The following is a 25,417-nucleotide window of genomic DNA, read 5'->3' on the forward strand; positions in this document are numbered from 1 at the left end:
ACCATGAAATAGCCTTTTCAGAGGGAAGACAAAAGACGAAAGGAAGTATTTTGATGAATTGGTTAGTCTCCTAAAGAGCTACAATTTTTAGCCTTTTAAAACACATAGTCCAAAAGAGTGAAGTCTTTCATCAAATATGGAGTAAACATTAAAATTAGAAATAAATTCTTAATTGAAAAATGATGCCTAGTTGAAAAGTAGACATTTTAATTTAAGAAATCTATTCTTCTTCTTTCTCTTTTACATAAGAATCACTAATTTAAATTTTACTATATGAAACTACATTTACTCAAATGTAAAGAATGTTATTAAATCAGGAAAAAAATTCCTAAAACATGAAAATTTCTCCAAGGTGATTTCACAAATGCACAAAGATTCCTTTACCTAGTAAGTTACATTTTAAACTATTTTCTGGCTGAACACTCTACATAAAACTGAAATTTCTCCGATTCCCAATACTACAGAATAGATGAGTTATAAAGGTTTAAATATCAAGATGAATTCCTTTAGTGAGTTTTAATAATAACTTTAACACTATCTTGAAGACACAGTTTTGAGATTATGCCCCCAAAATTCATAGGTCTATCAAAATATACTTATTCTAACACCCCTAACATTCTCTAAAGTACCTCCTTTACACCTCTCTATTCCTCTCATACCCTCTCTGTCCTCATCTAAGTAGCTCTAGCTCCCAGAGAACTGGGTATCACATCAGTTAACCACAATTCCCATAGTCAATTATGAATTCCCTTTTTCCCGTCTGAGGCTTTTCTCCTCTAAACAATTCTCAATCATAAGGATACAAGACATAACATAAAGGCTTGCTCTCGGGACACGGACACGGACACACACACACACACACACACACACACACACACACACACGGATTAAATAAAACAGAAGTATCGCAAGGCTGGAAAAAAAATTCCCCAAACTTCGAAAACTTCAGGTCACTTGTAATATATGGCACATTTCTATTTCATGCCTTATCCCAGCTTCCTTATCCCAACCATAGGTCTCATCAAACTTTGGTGGCCTTTTTCTTTTTTTTAAACAGTCTTTTGAATGTGGCCTTTGATGACATGTAACACCCAGATTTTTAGCTTTCTGCAAGTACCATTGTTGCTGTCATGGCAGTCCCATGACATCTTCAAACTCCTCCTAACTTTAAAAGGCAGAAAGAGAATGCAAGGACAAGTAGAGCAGTGAAAGTCTAGACGAGGTCAAGGTTTTGAAGCTACTGATTATACCAGAAATCTGGATAAAACGGTAAAAGCTGCATGTACTCTTGTCCGAAATAGCACAAAGAGGGAGCTAGTTTGTATTATGTAGGAACTGACAGATTTTTCCTACCTCTTAAATCTACTTGATAACAGCAAATTGGGCAATTAGGTACATGTTTAAGTAGGGAAGCAATAAAATATCAAGACCCTATAACTTTCTCACTTGGCAAATGTAAGAAATACAAGAGAAGTTTCCACATGGTGACTGAATACTATGGTCAAGCCACAAGAATTGACTGAAAAGCCGAAGTATCCCAGGAACTGTTATCAAAGCAACATCTCTGTGATAGCAGAGTCATAGTCTCATTTTTTTACATAAGAACCCAGCTTAGAGTATTAGGGCTAATATAATCATTAAAATGTACTATTTCACAACCCCAGTATGACTTAAAATTTACAAAGAAGTTGTCAGAATCACTAACAGGTTAGACAACATAGATTATTTCTGAAACAGGAGGGAAGGGGGCAGGACACAACCTTTAAAAGAATGACAGAGCCCAAGGACACGACATAAACTGATTAGAGCCAACTAGGTCCAAGATGGTGGACCAGTCGACTTCTACTAGACCTTGAGCCTCAGTATAGCTCACTGTAACACATAAGCAACCTAACTGACACACCCACAGGCGCCATGACAGTTCCAAGGCCTACCATAAGGGTCAAAAAGTGGGTGGTAGCCCAATTCCTAGAAATCCCCACCCCTTCCCCCAAATAGCTGGAATACTCTTCCCACTCATTAGCCTATGAAATTACCCACCTCTATAAAAACTGACAACCCCCATACCCTGGTACCTTTCTTACCTTCTGAGATGGCCCACACTCTGTGGAGTGTGTTTCTCTCTAATAAATCACTTCCTACCTATCACTTTGTCGCTCACTGAATTCTTTCTACGATGAGACATCAAGAGCCTGAGCCTCATTAAGTCCTAAGACCAGGCATGTGATCTCAGTTAAAAGACCCTGGGTTCAAGTCCCAATCTGGGTTTTGGCCAGGTTCAAGTCCTGGCCCGTGGGTTCAAGTCCCAACCTGAAGTTACACAGTTTCATTTCCACATGATCATTAGTAAAATGGACAAATGTCACCCAAGCCAAGAGGTGGCTGATATATTATAAACATAGCCATGTATATATAAACAGCACAGAGCAGGTCTTTGTCATTCAAGGATTTATGTTTAGGTTTCAACCTTTTAAGAATGACTCTGAGAATCCAGTACAAGTAGGGCTTCATTTGCTGAGGCACACATTTGAATTACTTGCTCTGTGAAACAGGTATTGGGCAGGGAGGAACCACTCAGACTGAATGCAGTCAAAGTCCCAACCTCCCCAAGTCAATGTGGCTTTGCTGTCTTCTGTTAGCTGACATGGATAAAGTAACTCTCGCTAAAGTCTACAGTTTTCAATTATGTTTTATACCATTTCTGAAAGAAATTACATGGTACAGCAGTATTCTCATATTTGGGAATTTTCAAAGGTTTTGGGTATACTCATCCAGAATGTTAAGGGCTTTTTGAACACGTAACTTCACTGGGCTAAATCCTAGATTGTGGGAATGTGGCTGGGGTAAATACTGTTAGAGTCACTTCCAGTTGAGGGGGTACCCGGGCTAGGAGTTTAAAAAGACTCAGGGAAATGTATCATGTGAGGGGAGGATACATATTAAAACAAAACAAAACTCATACAAAGGAGTGATGCCGAAAGCTCAGTTTCTCTGTACACCGGTGCTGAACCAAATCTCGAAGACAGAGTTTTGGGTGAAGGAGAAAAGGATAGCTTTATATGAATATTTTGCCAGGCAAAGGGGGACACAGCAGTCTCCTGCCTTGAAAAAATGTGTCCCAACCCAGGAGCATTTGATAAGGAGTTTTATAACAATGCTTCCGAAGGGTGGGGTTGCTGACAAGACTAGGGTGTGTGCAGGGTCTCAGGTGGTCTCCTAATCTTGAGGAGCATCTGTGGTCCCTTTAATCTGGCCTCAGGTGGTTTCTTGGCTGCTCCTCCCTTGATTAGCAACTGTTCAAGTCTGCCCTTTGGAACTCCGGCAGGGTCATGGAGGCTGGCGTCTTGCCTACAAGAAATGGGGGACAAAAAAAGAGGCCTCCATGCCCGGGAGCCTCACAGGGCCCTGCTCAGTTTCAGGAGGAGGGAGCAAACAAGGTAAGTTACCTACTTACCTTTTTCTTTCTAAAGACAATCTTGCAAATGACATTCAACAATACCCTGAGAGTGAAAAATAAGTAGGTCAACTGCCCCCCTCTTGTTTCCAAACAGACAAAGGCTTTAAATCTCAATGCTACCATCTACCACACCAATTTCCATAAGAGGTAGAAAGATTTAAAACATGACAGCTTCCCTACCAGGCTTAAAGTCTCCTGAATGAAAGAAAATGAAGTGATTAAAATGTTGTTGCTTATCTTCTGAATTCCTCCCCTATGTGCAATATTCATCTAAACATGCACTTTTGTTGGGACTTTACTCTGCAAAGTCTAATCTCTTTACTTTTTGTATTACAGTATCTTGCATAAGCTTTTTATGAGTATGTATCAGCATCTTGGCCTGTTGCATTTTGTCTTCTCTACCTGACCTGCAAACATTCTGTAAATATGAATTCACCAAAGCAGTTCTACCTCTCCCATCAGCTCTATCCTCACCCTTATCCATCCCTGTCTGTTCTGTACAGGGAAGAAAAAAAAAAGTAGGGGCTCTCTAGCCTCACCAGACCCTGGCTTGCACAGGAAACTTCTGACTCCAACATCTTTCCCTACCATCTCCTTTCTTTTTCTCCAGGGGATCTGACCTCCTTTTCGCTATCTTCATCTGCTTGCAATAAAACATAAATTCCAACTCAAACAATCTCTTATCCACATATTTTAGTCTCTTTTCCTCCCCCATCTCGACTTTTGCCTATTTAACTCGGGGGGGGGGGGGGGGGGGGAGAGCGAGGGTGTGGCGGGGAGAGAACTATCTTCTATTTTTTTCTTGCTATTGTGTAACACAGGTTAAAGGGAAAGATAACATTTGCATTCCTAGAACTTATTCCTATCTGCAAAAATTCAAGTAACTTTCTAAACATGAATTCTCTGCTGCCACCTGGTAGTGAAACTGATAGTGGTACATTTTCATTTGTTTTTAATACTGAATCTTCCTGTTCAAAACGATCCTTTGCTCATAAAGCATGCATCAATGGTGTAGTTTATTTCATCTACAGCCGTTAAAGAGTAAAGTTTTAGGGTATTTGTAAGTGTGCACACGCATGTATGTACTAATACTGTGTGTATTTGTATAGGCTGGGAAGAGTCCACTTTATTTTTTATTATTATTATTTTAAAATATTTATTTATTTAGGCTCCGCAGGGTCTTAGTTGCTGCATGCGCACTCTTAGTTGCAGCATGTGGACTCTTTGTTGCGGCATGCGAACTCTTAGTTGCAGCATGCAGAATCTAGTTCCCTGACCAGGAATCAAACCCAGGCCCCCTGAACTGGAAGTGCAGTCTTACCCACTGGAGCACCAGGGAAGTCCCAGAGTCCACTTTACTTATTTCCGTTTATATGTCCCTGTTCTGTTACAGGTCGTTCTTGTAATTCTCTCCTAGTCCACTGGCTTCCTACTAAAACTCCCATGCTGTTTCCTTCTAAAAGCCTTCTATTACTACTACTTCTTCCAACTATGCCCTGATTAAGAGCAATTCAAAATACCGTTTTCTACGACCTTTGACAGCAGGGAAATATTTAAGTATGCTATGCTACATACACACATAAGACTTACAAACTTATGAAATTAAATTTCTCACCAAGATTAGTCAGCATTTAGCTAATAGAGACAGCAACTTAATACCTAAAAGGATTAAAGTTATAAAATTCAAGTATGTTCATTTTCAGCTAAAAAGCAAGATTCTTTTTTTTTTTACAATTAACTTCCAGCAGTGAAAATAACTTAACTGTTTTATTACATTATGAAAAAGCTTAAGAAAAAATATAAATTCTATTTCTAATAGTGGGCTTTGACTGTTTTCAACTTTTTCATTTACATTTTCTCGCAAAGTTCTCTCTCTCCAATGTACTGATATACTGTCAATGGTTTGCTCTTGTTGATTTCTGTGTACTTGGAAGTAACTTATTATAAATGTATGGAAATGAATGTCAAAATGTGTCACAGAAATACCTCATTTATCACCACAGAAAGAATTATCTCATATAAGTAATTTTTTCAAAACACTGGACATTCACGTGCCAAATCTTTCTAAATTTCTCATGAATATTTATCTAAAACTGATCCCAAAATCTATCCCTCCTTCTTAAACACAGGACAAGAAACAATTTGAGGGTTTTTTCTGGATGGCAGGGTTACTTTCACTTCTGCATTTTGAATATGCATATGGTCTATCTGCAGGAAACCTGTTAGCATGCTTAATAAGTACTTAACAACTACTACATTCATTTAATAAGCAAAAAGGTCAAGTGAAAGCATGAGGGTCTGTCTCTTCTGTGAGTCAAAGTGTTTGTCCTCAGTGTTGGCAATTTGCAAGTTATTTTGGTGCCGTAGGTTCTTTTATTTTATTTTAATCACTCTTCAAAATTTATAGTTGCATCTAGAGAGTTGTGATATGAATTACATTATTCTTTCAAATATTTCTAATCAGTACTGATAACATCTTTACTAAATCACACTCATACTGACATTTTCTAAATTACTGTCTGTAAATAATAGACTGCAAACTTTCTCTTCAAAACTAGAAAGTATTCTATATTTGACAAATAAATTTCTTGATTCAAAAATTCTGATTTTTGCAGTGTACGTTTTTTTTTCTTGTCTGCGCTGCACAGCTTGCAGGATCTCAGTTCCCCGACCAGGGACTGAACCCGGGCCCCGGCAGTGAAAGCCCAGAATCTTAACCACTAGGCCACCAGGGAACTCCCTGCAGTATATTTTTCACACTTTTTAAACATATAAGAAAATGACTTTTGGGCTTCCCTGGTAGCGCAGTGGTTAAGAATCCGCCTGCCAATGCAGGGGACACGGGTTTGAGCCCTGGTCCAGGAAGATCCCACATGCCGCGGAGCAACTAAGCCCGTGCACCACAACTACTGAGCCTGCGCTCTAGAGCCCAAGAGCCACAACTACTGAAGCCTGTGCGCCACAACTACTGAAGCCCATGCACCTAGAGTCCGTGCTCCACAACAAGAGAAGTCACCACAATGAGAAGTCCACACACCACAACAAAGAGTAGCCCCCGTTCACCACAACTAGAGAAAAGCCCGCACACAGCAACGAAGACCCAACAGTCAAAAATAAATAAATTAAAAAAAAAAAGAAAATGACTTTTATAGTAGTCCATTTCTTCACTATTTCTCTCATATTAACTTTTAAAAATACTTATCAAGCACTTACTCTATGTAACACACTGCTTAGGTGCTACAGAAGATACAATGATGAGTAGATATAGTTCCTAACATAAACAGATTAAATTCCAATAGCAGAAAGAAGGCAAGTCTACAACCATAGTACAAGACAAAATATAAATAGTACCATGAAAGTGGCACAAAGTATCAACATATGGTTAAACAGAATTAGCAAAAGCTTCATGAAAGAGGTAACATTAAAGATGTCTTTTGGAGGAGATCCATGATTTTTACAGTTATAAATGAAGACAAGATAGAAAATTGAAGCTAGATCCAGGACACAGTGAACTTTCCACTTTAAATGCCCTTGTTGAATCATGGACAGAAATGTATCAGAAAGAGGCTGAGATCATTTATTTGTTAGCCTGTGGAATTTTTACTTAATTCAGTAGATAAGTGAGAGACCCTGAAGTTTTTGAATACAGAAAATAAGATTAAACTGTGCTTTGGAAAGGATTATCTGGCTTTGATATGTAGGATGAACTGCAATAAAGAGAGACTATTGGCAGAGACTAATTAGAAGACAATTACAATAATCAAAAATTGAACTTCGATAATAGAAATAAGAACAAAACGGACAAAATATAGGTTAGGAACATTTAAATTTCAAATGCTAGATGAGATTTTTTTAAAAATAAGAATAATTTTCGATATCTATACTTAAACAACATTTGAGTTCTTATTTTGGCCGTCAAGAGCTTATAATTGGAGGTGGAAAGGATGAACAAATACAATAAAAAGCAAAATGTGATGAAGCCATTAAAAAAGGGTAGAAGCTAAGGCAATTCAGGAGAACAATACTAGGCTCAGAGTGAAAAAGAAACATTTGCATTGGGTCATGAACCACACTGTGTTATGCACTGAGTTGGATTTTTAGAAGTAGAGTTTGGTAAGTGTTGTAGAGAAAAAGCATTCAGGAAAAGCATAAATAGTCTTACAAACAAGTAATAATAACAACTAATTTTTTTTGAGTGTTTATTTTATGCCAGGCACTTTTCTAAACATTTCATGTTATACTACCTCATTTAACACTCACAAAAATCTACAGGCTATACACTCTTATTGAACTCATTTGCAGATAAGGAAAATATCTCCAAAGTGTGGCCTGTCATGCATGAGGTGACCACAAAGAGCTTTCCCAAAGCACTGCCCTCACCACAGACACATCATGATATTAACTTTCACAATCAAGTCCCAGAGAATCTTGACTGCTTCACCAAAACTACTAGTATTATCTTCAAACTTTGGTTTCCATAAAACTACAAATGTAACAAGAACACTGCCAAAACAATTAGAATTTACCATAAACACCTATACAGAGAAAAATAAGCCTGCAGAAAGTTCATTATTTTCTAATTCGCATGCTAGCTTTAGCTTGTATCTACTTACCGACATGGCTGCGTGATCATTGCTGTTAGTCTGAGAAGGAAGTCAGACAGGCAATCAAATAAAAAAGGAAAATGTATTCCAATAACGACAGAAGCGGTGTTTAAAGTAGCAAAGCAAAATACACTATAAGACAAGCAAGCTGACTGTGTGCTGCTATAATTTAAAGGCATTAATCAATCACATAAATGTGACTATCATTTTATTTTGAAGATTTACAGGTGAGTTTTTACACCCACACTAATCAGATAAATCCTCCTCCAAACTTTTGTCTACCTAATTAAGTTGTCTAGTCAGCATTAAAATACTGAGAACGTTAGCAGTTACTAAATGTCTGCTGAACCAGCAAATATAGAAAACACCAGCCCATTGAAAGGGTTCTTTACTGGAGAACAGTTATTCTCAAATTTTAAGCAAAAATAGGTAGATTTCTAAGCTCCAGAAATTTTAGTTCAGTTAGGTCTAGAGGCAAGCACTGGAATCTGAATTTTTAACAAGTATCTCTCCCAAGTGATTTTAATACAAAAAGAAATAAAATGTCTATTTCTTTACACATAGAAAATTATACTGAATGACTCTGAAGATGCTTAGAAAGGATAAGCCACTATGCTTCCACATCCTCTAATGCAGCTTAAAATAAATTACTCAAGGAAAGATGGCACACTAAGTCATCTTACAGTTAAGCATTTAAATATATTTTCTCCTCTAAGAAGTGACAAGTCAAAGCAAAAACCAAATCATTGGTCTTAATTTAAATACATATCAGCCCCTGCTGAAGTTCTGTACTAAATACATGGTACTGGCTTATTCTTTTAAGATATTAAGAACTAAATTAGTTAAATATTAATTCCTTAAAATAATAATGATTAATAAAATTAAGTTTAAAGAGCCTTAAAATACTGTTTTTTAAATGATCTAATTTACTTTTCAAATTCCAGTAATAAACTATGTAATATTTAAGCACTACTTTTTTTTTTTTAGAAAAAGGTATTTACCCAGAAACATGGATTTAACCTTATTATATTAGGTCAATGAAACTCAAAATCTATTTATTAGTGGCAGTTGAACATCTGGTATAGCCTACACCAAAGGTGGCCCTCCATGTGGGAAGTTGTCCTCTTCGCCAAACATGCAATGAGTAAAGGAGAAACCACAAGCAGAAATGGAGGAAGAAGACACTTAACTAGCCAGGCAGATTACTGCAATTAACCCCAGTAAGCAGTGGGCTGGCAGCTGTGTTAGCCAGACCATTCTTCTAGAAGACTGGACTAGACTCTAGATAATCTCTAAGTCCTTTCTAGATTTAACTTCCAATAAATTTTCTTTGGAATAGTAAAATTATCCCATCACCACAGTTATTTTATTCAACTATTTTTCCCAAAATCTTTCAAATTGTATGTAAAGGTATAAAATTGTATGTGAGATATAAAAGTCATAGAGTCAAGATGAAATTTAGCTAAGATTTAGTAACTCAGTCAATAAAAGTCAGTCAACAACATTTAACACATGAACACCATGTAAGTCATAAGACTTGTGATGTTTTCATCATTGCTCACATTATACAATTTTTGTATGTTATAGTCAATCATCAGATCAATATTATACGTTATCATTATTTAAAAATTAATATACCAAGAAGAAAAGACAATTTGTAAGCATATATATATATACAATAAATATGTGGTTATGTTTTCATTTGATAAGGAAAGCACTAAAATGTATTCAACGCTACCTATGTCACAATTTAAAAAATACAACCTTTTTTGTATTTGTTTGTTTGTTTTTTTGTGGTACACAGGCCTCTCACTGTTGTGGCCTCTCCTGTTGCGGAGCACAGGCTCCGGACGCACAGGCTCAGCGGCCATGGCTCACGGGCCCAGCCGCTCCGCGGCATGTGGGATCTTCCCGCACCGGGGCATAAACCCGTGTCCCCTGCATCGGCAGGCGGACTCTCAACCACTGTGCCACCAGGGAAGCCCCTTTTTTGTATTTTTAATACAATTCTTTCTTGTGTCACATAAAAGGGCGATTAAAGCCTATGACTGTACTTTGACTATTAAAGTTCTCCTTAGCAGTTTTCAGTGAAGTCAAAGGGCATGTACATTTATATACTTAACTCAGGAAAAAAGTATGAACCAAAGAACATAAAAAGGAAGAGCTAAATGAGAAAATAAGGTACCAGAATGAATAAATCGAAGTTTAGGTTGGGACTTTACAGCTGTATAACACTTAATAACAAATTTTAGATATGGGGACCTTAGAGATGGACTCATCCAATCACTTTACTTCAAAGAGAAGGAAACAAGTTGTTCAAAATCAAGATGGTAGACTAAGTTTATGTGTTTGCTTCCCATTGATCCTGAGATATAAGTGATACAAAAAGCACAGAATTACAAAAGGAATAAAATATTTAACAACAGAGAAAATGAAGGTGTATGGAGGAATTCATCAAGGGATATTTTCTAGAAGACAGAAAGCTGACTAAATAGAGAAGAGAAAGCAACTGCCCATTATATGCTACCAGGGAACTACAGCGGAGCTGGGAGTCAGCTGTGCATTAGAGAGAGGTCCAGCTGTGCATATGAGAGAGGACCGAAATAAGAAATGGGATGGAAAACAGGGAAAGTAACTGAAGATTTCTGAAACAACTGTGCCAGTGATCCCCTAACTACAGAGCACAAACATTTTCCATAATGAGAGAACTTTTAAGGGGAGAGCTGAGGCTCTGGGTATAGGTGGAAAGAGAGAGAGCAGGAAGGAGGGAGGGGGGAAAAAGCCCTCCTCATTCTGGCACAGTGTCATGACAATGGAAAGAGAGGCAGAAAAGGCTACACAATTTGTGGAGCTCAGTGCAAAATGGAAATGTGGGGTCTCTTGTTCAAAAATTATTAAGAATTTCAAGACGCCAGCAGAGGACCAACCCACATGCAGGACCCTTCTAAACTCGAGACCCTGTGCAACAGCACAGGTTACACATCCATGAAGTCAGCCCTGAAGAGAGGAAACCACAATCTCATGGATAGCTCCATACCTGCTCACTTGTAAGGTGAAGAATCCTAGGCAAAATGCCTCCCAAATTAAAAAAAAATTCCAGTCAGATTCCTACTAAGGGGAAAAAAAACTATAAAAAAACAGGGTATTTATACAGTAGCAGAGTAAACCTTTATCAGTGTTCCAGGTCCTCTTTGTTAAAAGAGAATGAGAAAAACAAAGAAACAAAAAGCCTATTCGAGAGTAATAGAGATAATTCAAGAAACAGAAAATACCTTCTTTAAAAAACCCTCTAGTACCTCAGGGAGGTTTGAAAGATATATCCATTAAAAAAAAAAGAGAGAGAGAACAGTATTCTAGGAAAAAGGAACACTTTTAAAACAGAAGTGATTCCTTAAAAATTAAAAAATACAACTAATAAAATATTCTCTAGAAGTACTGAAAATAAAATTTAGAAATTCTCCCAAAACACGGAACAAAAAAAGATAAAGAGATAGGAAATGAAGGAAAGGATAATAGATATAGAAGACCAATCTAGTTAATGAGAGTCCAAGAAAGAGAATAGAAAAGTAGGGGGAAGAAAATTATCTAAAAAATAATAAAAGAGAATTTTCCTGTGCTGAATTTCTGCTTTGACAGAAAACGACCACTGAGTAAAGAGCTAAGTGAATGAAATAAAAGCTTACATCTCCACACATCCCGTGACATTTGAGAATATTAAGGAATAAAAAACAGATCCTGAAACCTGGATGCCAGAAGACAATGGAGGAATGCAATAAAAATTGTCAGAGAAAAACCATTCAACCTAGAATTATTATAACCAGCTAAACTATCAATCAAACATGAGGACAGAAGAAGGTATTTCATGATATGCAAGGACTTAAATAGGAGAAAATTACTGAGGCAGTTTAGCAAAACCAACCAGTGAAGCAAAAAAACCCACGCAGAATCCAGGAAACAGATCCCAACCCCGGACAGCAGAGAAGGAAAGTCCTAGGTTAACAGCTACACAGAAATTCTAGAGAGCAACTGGTACAAAGTAGAGACAGAGGCCTCTGTAGCTGTCAGAAAATAGCAGATGAAGAACTGATAGAGTGAAGGGTAGGGAGGCTAATACCTTTACCTTACATAGAAGAGAATTAAGATACTGGCTAAAGAAAAGGAACAAAAAATCAGAGTATAACCATTTTATATAAAGAAATGATAAATAGAAGAAATAAAATAAAATGTAACAATGAATGGAAGAAAAAGGGGTAAGCAAGAGGTTGCTATATGTGCCTTATCTTTCACAGTAGGGACTAACAGACATTCTCTTTTTAAGATAACCACCAGAAGAAATGAAAACGTATGGTGAAATGGTAGCCTGGGGCTTGGGGGGTACAGGGGGAGGAGGTTATTTTCCATCCCAGACTCTTCTGGACTACTTGATTTATTATCATGTACACAAATTAACTGAAATAAAAGTATATTAAAACAAAACAACCTTTATTTTCAGTTCTATGAAATAAAACAGACATTAGCAAATTAATCCAGAGACTGAATGATTTGTCTACTTCCATAATGCTGGTTAATTGGAAGAATCTGGCCTAGACCCCAAATCTCAGAATTTTCAATATAGTGCTGCATCTTCAGAAAAAAATTCTTAAGGAGAATGGTTTTAAAAGTTAGACACTATCCATTTCTGGCTAAATCACGCATCTTCATTTATTGGATATATATATTTGTTTCTCACTTACAGAAAGCATATTTTTTTAAACTACTTATGGAAATAAAAAATGCAAATTATAAATTCAGTGGCACCAGATTCATCATTTACATATATCCCTTAGTGGTTGTAAATCAATAAAACATCTTTACTGAAACAAATACATAACTAGCATTTATGAAAGAAAGAAATGCTGAGTGTTCTTTCCAGCAGCAGATCAGTGCTGGGTCTTTAGGTGGTACTGTATTCACAGTAAAAGGTTACTGAGTTCCATTTGGCAGTCATGAAGAATTACTAGATAACTTCAACTTGCTCAACAATTTCTTCTATTTATAGACTTGTAAGGGGTGAATGAATGTTGAATGCTTTTAAAAATTCTGGTTTTAAATTTTCTAGCTAATATAAAATCTTATTTAAAAAAACATAAAGCTTACAAATTAGGCTTAAAAAAAAGTGTCATAAGTGCATAGAAAAAGATGACTTGTAGAATACATGCCAAAATGTTAACAGTGGTTATCTTTTAACAAGATAACAGCAGGTAATTTTTATTTTCTTCTATACTTAGCAATACTTTCTAGTCGTCAGGGAAAAAATTATTAGAAACAAGAAGGGTCACTTACACATTTGAAGTAGTAAAAATTGCTGATTCCAAGAGTACTGATTTGGGGATAAAATAATATTTATTCCATATACTAATCATATTTCACTGGCATTAGCTAGCATCTGACCGTTAGCCACTGTAAGCACTGCAGTCAAGCTATAATAATTATTCAAATAAACATGCTTTATAGTGAGTATCTTTCACAATTAATGAAGTTTTTAAAATGTCTATATAATGCAAAAGTATAGAACTCAAAGCTAAATAATATCAAGCTAAAAATGTAGGCATAAATACAAGGAAAAAAAGTGAAAAGATATTAAAACTAATACTATAAAGGGCCTTAAAACAACAGAGGAGGGCTTCCCTGGTGGCGCAGTGGTTGAGAGTCCGCCTGCCGATGCAGGGGACACGGGTTCGTGCCCCGGTGCGGGAAGATCCCACATGCCGCGGAGCGGCTGGTCCCGTGAGCCATGGCCACTGAGCCTGCGCATCCAGAGCTTGTGCTCCGCAACGGGAGAGCCCACAACAGTGAGAGGCCCGCGTACCACCAAAAAAAAAAAAAAAAAAAAAAACCCCACAAAGGAAGAAAGGAGAAGGAAAGATAAAACTAACATTTATTAACAGTACCTTTACGTCAAGCACCCTGCCAGTCAACTATTTTACACACGGTTTTAATTCATCCTCTGATAGTCCTATGGGAGAAATGGATTCTGCCCATTTTGCAGAAGGAAAGGGGCTCAGAGAGGTTAAGCAGCTTGCCAGGATTCCAGAGCCAAGAAATTAAAAATCTAAGGCTCAAACATAAGTCCTTCTAACTCTAAAGACCACCCTGTGCTCTCCTCCCTTCATCACCTGGTCCCTAAGAACAATAACAGATAAATGGGTCTAGCTCTGAGTCATAAAATGGCAAGTTCCCTTGAGGCAGATAATATATTTAGCAGGGCAGCTTAACATCATTATTATAAATACTGCCTTTTAGCTTGCTGTTAATTCCTATGGCCAGCAGAGAGCCTGGCTTCTCTGCTAGAGCACAGGGAAATGCAGATGAGGAGATAATTTAACATGGAAGCAAGGAAGCTCTTCACTTTTCCGTCCTCTGCATAGGCTTGCACTGGCTGACTCTTAAGAGAAACAGGTGAGGGAAGTAATATACCAATACTCTCATGCATCCAACCCCAGAGACAGGAGGTATTTAAAGGAGACATTACTGGTGATCTTCCAAATCCTGCAGCTTTCTACCACAACCACAGTGTAGTAGAAAAGAGAAAACAATAAAGTTCTTTCTCTGGGCTCCATCAAAACCATTATTATCCATTAACTTCTATTGTTCTCATACCCTGTGAGCAGAGAACAAAATTCTATTAGGTGGATTACTATAACTTTTCTAGAACCAATGGAACTTTTACTACGCAACGTGGTCAGCAACTACATATCATGACTACCTTTAATGGAGAAAATATTCTTTTGTAACAATGGTAGGGACTGACAAAAAATAAATATGCAATGAAGCTAAGAATGGGGCTTTTAAACTAAAAATCTTAGGTACTTTTTAGGGTCGGGGGCAAGAGAGTCATCTTTATCCCACAGAATCTACTTCTCTGTCCAATTATTTGCAGTACTGGCACTATTTGCACTATTTGAAAGAGTGACCCTTGGTTTCATAGCTCCCATTGACTCAAAATCATGGCATTGTTTATTAACACTGCCAAAACCAACAATCATGGAGCCAAAACTAGCTCCCCCATGTAATTCCTCAGGTCTATACATGGATAAGCTGATCGACTTGGGACTGACTGTGGTAAATAAATATCTTCTGAAGATTCTTTTAGTTTGAAAGAGTCCAAAACTGGCCCCTCTTTCTATTTGGGTACAAAGGTAACCTGACGACAAGGATTTATTTTCAGCTTAAAACATTTAAATAAAAATGGTAGCTTATATAATGCCATATGTTGCTTAGAAAAATAATACATTTAATAACATTGCCTCTGTTCTTTGCTTGAAAGAACACAAACTAACTGGATATTTTATACAATTTCAGGATTTCAGAGAATTAATACGCTAAGCCATAATATAATTATCAGTCTTGCTAAAATTTACCATAGGCAATAATTTAATATTTTTGCTTGGGAATTATACTTTTAGTTCATCCCTTGAATAAGAATATACTGTTGTTAGTACCATTTTTTTCTTTTCCTAGCTGTAAACTATAATTTTCTTATTTGGTCATATACTACATTTATTGTTGGTCTACATTGTATAAAAGTGTATTTTCTTTGCAGAAAAACCCATGTTAGATGACATAAACATCCAAAATGGCACACAAAGATTCACCTAAAACTATACAAAATATCATAATAGATCAGATGAGTGACAGGAATCTCTTATTCTCAATGTCACCAGAGTATGTCCTATGAAAAAGCAGGATTTCCCTCTAGATGTCAGTCTCCTGAGGTGAGCCATTAACCCAAAACATTTCTAACATATAACCTCTCTTAATCTTACCCTAGTTATGCACAAAATCCCTACCCATCATCTCATGTCAACCTGCGAAGCAGATACTGCAACGATAGAAACATGATGTGTGTGTATCTTGTGTATGTGTGCACACATGTGCACGTGTTTATCTTGAGGATTGGTTTTGGCTGGAAGCACGGAGATTTACATTGACAAGGTGAATTCAAATTAATTCAACAATTATTTAATGCATACTTTTTTGAAATTAATTGATATAAAAATTACACACACACACACACACACACACACACACACACGTTCTCTTTTTCAACTCAAGGACAACAGTGAGGAATATAGTATCATCCCTGGGTAAGCTTCTAAAAGTTCTTTGGCACAAATCCACTGTTAAAATCTCTTTAAGAAATTCTTCTATTTATTTTTTAGCAACACCTTCCTTCAACTATTCTAAGTGGCCCTTTGATGGGGAAAGAGTGAAGGGTGAGGAGAATAACTTTTTTTTTTTTCATTTTAAACAAGGGAGATGGTTGGAAGCAGTTGGGTAGGCTCCATATTAAACTTTGTTGTGTCTAGCTACATCTTATCATGAGATTATAAAAAGGTCAAAATTTCTCCCTATTTTATTTGTACAAAACTATTCCATTCACATTTTAACAGTAGTTCTTTTGTTAAATATACCTAATGAGAGAATGTGCACCCTACCATCATCTCTTTGATCTTTGCCTTCCTTTTTTTTTTCCCTTTGGTCGCACCGTGCGGCTTGTGGGATCTTAGCTCCCCAACCAGGGACTGAACCTGGGCCCTCAGCAGTGAAAGCATGGAGTCCTAACCACTAGACCGCCAGGGAATTCCCTTTGCATCCCTCTTCTGAAGAATCCAGTGTTTCAGCCTATTCACGCTCAAATATCCCTGTTACATCGTTTTTTTTTAATGTTTAATCAACAGATTATTCAAGATATAGATGTACTATGACTATATATTAGTATAGAACAATGTTCCTATTTTACCTTTAATCTCTAGCCTAAAAATATCCAATAATTTCTTGGCCTTTTCTGATAGGAAAAGGCATTGATTATATTGACTTTCATAAAAACTACTCCTATTAGAGTTTATTTCTATTTAAGCCTGTGCTGTCAACTTCAGGGTTTTGTTTTGGGTTTGGTGGAAAGAGAGTTGTAGTTATTTGGGTTAAAAAGTAAAACAAATTAAAATTTCAAATAACTGACTAAAGAGGTATCATGATCCCTGATTTCAAACTATACTACAAAGCCACAGTAATCAAAACATGGTATTGGTACAAAAACGGACACACTGTTCAGTGGAACATAATAGAGAGTCCAGGAATAAACCCACACATACATGGACAACTAATTTACAACAAAGAGGCCAAGAACATACAGTGGGGAAAGGAGAATCTTTTCAATAAATGGTGTTGGGAAAACTGGGCAGCCACATGCAAAAAAATGAAACTAGACCACTATCTTATAGCATACACAAAAATTAACTCAAAATGGATTAAAGACTTGAAACTATAAAATTTCTGTAAGAAAACATAGGAGGTAACCTCCTTGACATTGGTCTTAGCCATGTTTTTTAGATCTGACCTCAAAGGTAAGAGAAACAAAAGCAAAAATAAATGTGCCACATGAAACTAAAAAGCTTCTGCACAGTGAAGGAAACCATCAACAAAATGAAAAGGCAATGGGAGAAGATATTTGCAAATCATATACCCAATAAGGGGTTAATATCCAAGATATATAAAGAACTCACACAACTCAACAACAAAAAAACAAACAGCTGAAAAACTGGACAGAAGATCTGAATAGATATTTTTCTAAAGATGACATACAGATGGCCAACAGGCACATGAAAAGATGTTCAACATCACTAATCATCAGGAAAATGCAAATCAAAACTTCAATGAGATATCACCTCACATTTGTTAGAATGGCTATTATCAAAACAACCAGAAATAATAAGTATTGGAGAAAATGTGGAGAAAAGGGAACCCTCATATGCTGTTGGTGACAATGTAAACTGGTGCAGCCACTATGGAAAACAGTATGGAGAGTCCTCAAAAAATTAAAAGTAGAACTGCCATATGATCCAGCTGTTCTAGTTCTGCATATTTATTTGGAGAAACAGGAAGACACAGATTTGAAAGTATATGCACCCCTATGATCACTGAAGCATAATTAACAATAGCCAAGATATGAGAACAACCTAAGTGTCCATCAATGGATGAATAGATAAAGAAAATGTAGCACATGTATACAACCTATACAGCTATAAAAAAGAAAGAAATTTTGCCATTTGTGACAACATGGATGGACCTTGAGAGTATTATGCTAAGTGAAATAAGTCAGATGGAGAAAGACAAATACTGTATATTGCATTTGTATGTGGAATCAAACAAAATAAAAACAAAGACAAACTCAAAGATACAGAGAATAGATTGGTGGTTACCAGAGGGATAGGGGTCGGGGGGAGGGTGAAGTGGGTGAAGGGGATGGTAACTAGACTTATGGTGGTGGTCACTGTAGTGTATAAAATATTGATTTATAATGTTATACATCTGAAATTTATATAAATGTTATATATCAATTTTTACTCAGTAAAAAATGGCTAAGATTCTTCACAAATTGATTTATAAAAATAGAAAAGAAATATTCAAGCTAGGAAGTTGGTTTAAACAAGTAAGCCTCCAACTAAAATTGAATTCTAAAATATACTTCAGAAAGCAAAATTATAACAATTTTTTGAAATTTTTTTATACTTACGGGCAAATGAGTAAACACTTGAAAGATGCTTCTCAAAAAATTAATAAGATCCATTAAGTAACCACTAGCTCTTCCATCTGGCTCAGACATTGTCCAGTCATAATCAGCAAGCTGAACAAATTCATCAATTTTCTGATTAAGTTTGGTATATATTTCTCCTTCTGCTGCATGTCGGGCATCCTGACAGGAGACAACATAAAAAGTAAGAAACAGTTATAGAAGCAGTTAATAAAACAAGTTTTCTTAAAATTCTAAATTTTGTTTTTTATTTTTCTTTGGTCTAACATTTTAAATATTTATTCAAAGTCCAAGAAAACTGTTGGATTTTTGGTTGGAAGTACTCTATTTATTTGAGTAGATATCACTTTTTTTCCAAACTTACTATCACCTTTTTTGTCTTTATCTGGTAGTAGAACTTATTAGTTATCAATTCTGAATTGTTCTCACAGCTCTAAGAAATGGAAAACGGAAGTTGTCAAGAATGCAGAAGACCACTCCCATCTGTTGACTCACTGAGGGAAATTAAGTTGGACCATCAGAGAAGAAATGAAACTTACTGGTGTTTTGAGTCAAATAGCCCCCCACCCCCACTGCTGCCCGTAAAATAGTTAACTTCTCAAAGGAGGAGAAAAGAAACAAAGGGAGTGATGCAAAAATAGCAGAGTAAGGATATACAAACATTTTCTGATCCATAAAAGCATCAAGAAAACTAGCAAAAGTTGTCAAAAATCAATTTTTCTAGAAGTCTGGAAATTAATTCAAAACTTGTAGCAATTCAAGCAGCATTATTCATGAAAAATTTCTGAATCTTGGTAAGGAAACAAGCTTTGTGATGTTTTGATGTGCCCCATTTCCACTCTCCTTGCCCGGGTCCAGCTCCACAGTATCCTTGAAAATCAACATCCCACAATTGTGGTGCAAACCAGCAGCCTGTCAGTGAACAAAGTGGGGCAGAATGGACTGGAGTTCCTTCAAAGCCACATTCCCAGAAAATTATCATTATTTGACCTATCTGGTGGTTCCCTGGAAGACATCACTTGCAGAGATGTCTTTATATGACCTAAACTGGTGATTGTCCAGAGCAGAAAGCCTTTTTCTTGGGGGCATTTGTTAAAAACAATTATAGGCAATTGTTTAACATCACAGATACCTCAGGTGGTAGATAATAGCTAGGGTATACAATAAGCTAACCAAAAAGCTTAAAAGGAAAAACTGGGGAATGAGATGTCCATAGATGGCTTTGAAAAGCTCTGACATATTCCTGGGAACCTAGAAGACTATGTACATGCGTAGGGCTGTTCACCTGCTCAGGAAAGACCTGAGAAAGCTCTAAGCTCTCATTTACAGCTGACCCCGAAGCTCTGGGCAAGCAGGAAGTGAAGGCTAATGCAGAGTTGTCAAATGCCTGATTGCTGAAGGCATGCCCCAATACACACAGAGAGTCCCTTAGCAAAGACTGGGAGACTGATTGGTTCCAGGTTTTTAAGGAAATCTATGTCCAATCATTAGCTGGCCACTAAGCTAACCAAGCAGAGACTTAAGTGGCCACACACAACAAAAAATACAGACTTTACAGAATTAATTCAGAGAAGTCATGAAACAACCAACCAACCACCAAGAAGAAACAACAAACTTTGAGGAGAGAAGAGAATCTGACTTCCAGAATTGCCACATTACATTATTTAATTAATTAATTTATTTAAAAATATTATTGGAGTATAGTTGATTTACAACGTTGTGTTAGTTTCAGGTGTACAGCAAAGTGAATCAGTTATACATATACATATATTCACTCTTTTTTAAGATTCTTTTCCCATATAGGTCATTACAGAGTATTAAGTAGAGTCTCCTGTGCTATACAGTAGGTTCTTATCAGTTATCTGTTTTACTATTAGTAGTGTGTATATCTCAATCCCAATCTCCCAATTTATCCCTGCCCCCCCCATCCCCTGCTAATCATGTTTGTTTTCTACATCTGTGACTCTACTTCTGTTTTGCAAATAAGTTCATTTGTACCTTTTTTTTAGATTCCACATATAAGCGAAATCATATATTTGTCTTTCTCTGACTTACTTCACTTAGTATGTCAATCTCTAGGTCCATCCATGTTACATTATTTTAAATGTCCAGTTTTCAACAAAATTTACAAGTTACACAAAGAAACAAGAAACTATGAGACACTGGTCTATAAGACAAAGGTTTAAAATCAGCTATTTAAAATAACCAAAGAACTAAAGGAAAATATGAGAACAATACCTCACAAAATTGACTATAAATTAAGAGACAGAAATTACTTTTAAAAAAGAAGAACCTAATAAAATTTCTGCAGTTGAAAAATACAATAAATGAAATGAAAAAGTCATTACAGGGGTTCAACAGCAAATCTGAGTAGGCAGAAGACAAAGAAGATTAGATCAACAATATCAACCAACTAGACCTAACAGACATCTACTGAACATTCAACTCAACATTAGCAGACCATGCATTATTCTCAAGTGAACGTAGGACACTATCCAGAACAGAGCATAAGTTAGGTCATAAAACAAACTTTTAAAGTACTGAAATCATACAAAGTATGCTCTCTGACCACAACGGAATGGAATTAGAAATTAATAACAGAAGGTGCTGGAAAATTCACAAATACATGGAAGTTAAACAAGAGACTCCAATAAATAACTAATGGGTCAAAGAAGAAATCATGATCAAAATCAAAAACTACTTTGAGGGACTTCCCTGGTGGTCCAGTGGTTAAGACTCAGCGCTTCCACTGCAGTGGGCTCAGATTCGATGTGGTTGGGGAAGTTCCACATGCCGCACAGTGAGGCCAAGAAAACAAACAAACAAAAAACATCGCGATAAACAAAAATAAGAGCACACTATCAAAACGTACAGGATACAATGAAAGAGGTGCTTAGAGAGAAATTTATAGCTATACATGCCTATATTATAAATGAAGAAAGATCTCACATCAATAACCTAAACTTCCAACTTAAGAAGCTAGAAGAAGAAATAAGAGTTGTGGGTTCTCACTTAGACAGCGGCACTCTGACAGAACAGCATGAGGGATGTTGGGGGACTGAAGATTAGGCATTGTGTCTTTTGGCACCAAGGCAAAAGATCTTCACGCCTATGCTTCTCTTTTAAAGGATCACACAGACTTGGACAAAAAGCATTTTGAAAGTTAAAACTAGAACAATCTCTGCCTTTCTCTCAGTTTTTTTTTAGACTGTAAAAGGCCCTGGAATTCCTTTTATCACCTTAAGGAGGGTGGACAACTTGCCACTCTGGCTAGTAGAGTTGAGAGCGAGATTTAATTTGATGGTGGTTGGGGGCAGTGGTGGTGGCAATGTGATATTTCTGGCAAAACTAATACTTATTGGGAATTCCCTGGCAGTCGAGTGGTTGGGACTCTGAACTTTCACTGCCGAGGGCACAGGTTCAATCCCTGGTCGGGGAACTAAGATCCTGCAAGCCACACATCATGGCCAAAAAGAAAAAAAAAAACAACTATTATTTATTTAGATTCATATCTTGACTAAGAAGAGACCTAAGTATCACTCACCATTATCAGTCCCATAATATATCTGCATACAACTTAACCTAATATATCATTTATATCATGTCTATGAATAACAGCAGTACAAAGATATCTCCCAGCAGTACAACAGCAGTACAAAGATATCTCCCACCCTCAAGGATCTCACAATCCAGGAAGAGATACAATATTACAAAACATGATTAGTGCTACATTAGAGGTTTAAAACAAAGCATGCTGAGTAAACAAAGGAGGAAATAATTACTTCTTATTTGATAAAAAGCTTTGTAGAAGGGATGTCATTTGAGTTGTAACTTTTAAAAATATAATCAGGAACTCTTACTTTGGTATCTTGGTTTGTGTGCCTTAAGAAATTTTCAAAAAAAGAACACTTTAAGAGAAGGTAAACATGGACAATCAAAACGTACCATTTTCGCATTTCAATGCTTTTTTGGCTCCCTCTCTAATTTTCACAATGTCTAACCACTTACTACTCACGTTGAGTTGAAGAAAACTAACTACTGGTAGGCATCTTTCCATTTGCATGCTTGCCTACACAGTAGGATTGAAACAGGAATTCCAAGAAAGATTTTTCTGTTCTCCCTACTCAGAGGTCTAACACAAACTTGACACGATAACAAAAGCTTTCAACAGTGTCTCTTCTCAACTATAAAGGAAAACATTGTTTTAAATAAACAGGAATTTAAGATAAGGTAATGTTATTAACTGAAATTTTAATAATTATTAAATATGACAGTAGCTAAATGAGTTCTGACTCAAAATAAAATTAACTACAGCAACTTAAGCTGTTAAATTTTCTAATGCAATGCAACTCTACTCAGAAAAATCTTAAGATTGAGGAGTTTAACATTAGAGTTTATCAATAACACTGTATCAGCCACTATAAATTTGATACTCTTAGGTAATGTAGGTACAAAACACCCACTAAAATGTAAGCTCCATTAAGGCAGAAAGTTTGCATCTGTTTCTGTTCACTGATTAATCCTCAGCACCTAGAACAGTGCTTGCAACAGAGTAGACAGTTGATGAGTACTTTTTAAAAAAATTTTTTTAATCACTCCTGCCTCAAAGAAGTTTATAACCTAGTTGGGATAGAAAAGTACCTCAAATGAAATAATCACATGATGAATAAATATTAACAAATTAGTAATGACTACATGTGTAGTAAACGTGTAGTGAAAAAGGAGAGATCATGCGGGCTGGAAAGGTTTATGTCACTTGCTGTTCCAGTTACTATTGTTGAGTAACAAACTACCCCCCAAATCTTAGTGACTTAACATAACAAGCATTTTATTATGCTCACAGATTCCATGGGTTAGGAATGCAGACAGGGAACAGTAAGGATGACTTCATTCCACTCTATCCAGGACCTCAACTGGGATGACTTGAAGGCTGAGAATGAGACTCAACAGCGGGTGATTAGAATCACCTGGAGGTTTCTTCACTCACGTGTCTGGATAGGCAGACTCTCCATAAGGCTTGGCTTCCCCACAGCATGGTGGCTACAGGGTACCTGGACTTTTTACATGGCAGCTCAGGCCTCCAAGCATGTGTGTTCCATGCATTAAGGTGGAAACAACATTGCCTTTTATGTCCTAGCCTCAGAGTCTCACAACATTGTTTTCCCTGTCATCTACTGGTTAAAGCAGTCACAAGCCTGCCCAGATTCCAGGGGAGGGGACATAGATCCCCACTTCTTAAGGATAGAAGTGTCAAGAAATTTGTAGTCATTAAAAGAAATCACCATCTTGCTAATAATGAATAATGGAAAAATTATCTATAAAAAATACGGGCCAGGGGTTTGAGAAAATAAGAAGAGGTTCGATGGCCACTATTTCACTTATCTTTACATCTTGAGCAAATTACTTAACTTTTGTAAATCCTAGTTTTTCATCTATGAAAAGAGCATCATCATCACTCAGAGAGCTGTTCTGAGCATTACACAAGTTTCTACCATTAATGTAAAATACCTAACAGTACTTGGTACCTAGTAGGTGCTCAAAAAAAGTTAGTTTCCTTGCACCTACTAGTGTTGGGTACTTAGTAATGCTCAATAAATGTTTACAGTTCTTAAGTGAACTGTACTGAGACAATTAGTATAATCTCAAGCCTTTCAAATTGCCCAATTAGCTTAACTTAATTGTAGTTATTTGCATGTAAGGAAGAAAAAAATTGGGCATTAAACATTCACAGAATAATTTTTTAAAACATGAAACAGTGGTGAGATGGAAAGGGGGTCATGTTTAATGTGCAGCAATTAGTCATGGCAATAATATATATCTCTCTTTAGCCTGCTGAACAGCATTAGGGGCAGGTACCCAAGATGGCAAATGCTTATGGCTACAGAACTAAACCATTATACACATTAATGATACCACCTATATGTCAATTTCTCAAAGCAATATAAAAGTGTTTATTATTACCACTTTGCATTTTGCCCCAGTGTTCATCATCAGCCCCCTCTGTTTCATGTCTCACTACCTTTACTGAATCTCTGCAATTCTAGAAGGCAGCTGGATAAGGGAGGCTTAAAGCTCAGAACTGTATAAGCATCCCATAATGCTCAACCCACTTCCCTTCTATCACCAGGCAAAGAAAATCTGGAGTCTCACTGCTCCCATCTTCTACTACATTTCCTATCTGCTGCACTCAGACTGCTACATATGATTTCTCTTGCTTTTCTGGGATGCCTCTAACATAGGCAAAAAGGGAACAAGATACCTAACAAAATTTTTAAAACCAGTATCAAGGGACCCCTTTCCTCCAAACTCACAGAGCTAAACAACTTGGTGAAATTCTAGATTTTTTTTTTAAATGGCTATTCTTTTAAAATCCTAATTTAAATCTACCTTTAAAATTAATAGTATACTTAATTTCCCTTTTTACTCTACAGAATTTCATTAAAATAAAGAAGATGTTATTTCGCATTTTCCTAGATTTTTTAAAAAGCAATATGGGACAATTAAAATATTAACCAAAATCTGAGATGGAGAGAGGGTCCAAAAATCTAGAAAATTTGAAGTCATGAAAGAAAACAAATGCTGTATTTATCTGAAGGAAGAAAAATTATAAAAGTGATGATGATGAAACTATTCACATTATAGTCAAATAAAGTCATTATATGCTTTCTGGATAAAGTGATTCAAAACCCACTAATTTTCTAAAAAAAGAACTAAGCAAAAATAAACAGAAAAAAACTCAAAATTTATTTATTACGTTTTGCTGTTACTATTTAGAAATCTGCT

General features: G+C 36.4%; 1 protein-coding gene across 2 annotated transcripts in view; it reads right to left on the minus strand.

Moving 5' to 3' along the window:
* Positions 1-25,417, minus strand: part of EXOC6 (exocyst complex component 6) — a 194,976-nt gene that overhangs the window by 57,692 nt on the left and 111,867 nt on the right. Inside the window, exons 18-19 of one of the 2 annotated variants that reach the window (XM_060286255.1) lie at positions 18,617-18,796; positions 8,071-8,100 (exon numbers count right to left, since the gene is read on the minus strand). In XM_060286255.1, coding sequence (XP_060142238.1) covers positions 8,071-8,100; positions 18,617-18,796 — 210 coding nt within the window. The remainder of the gene's footprint in view (positions 1-8,070; positions 8,101-18,616; positions 18,797-25,417) is intronic. The other variant, XM_030865100.2, reaches the window with a different exon arrangement.

Source organism: Globicephala melas, chromosome 16, assembly GCF_963455315.2.
Source record: "Globicephala melas chromosome 16, mGloMel1.2, whole genome shotgun sequence".
Taxonomy (NCBI): Eukaryota; Metazoa; Chordata; class Mammalia; order Artiodactyla; family Delphinidae; genus Globicephala; species Globicephala melas.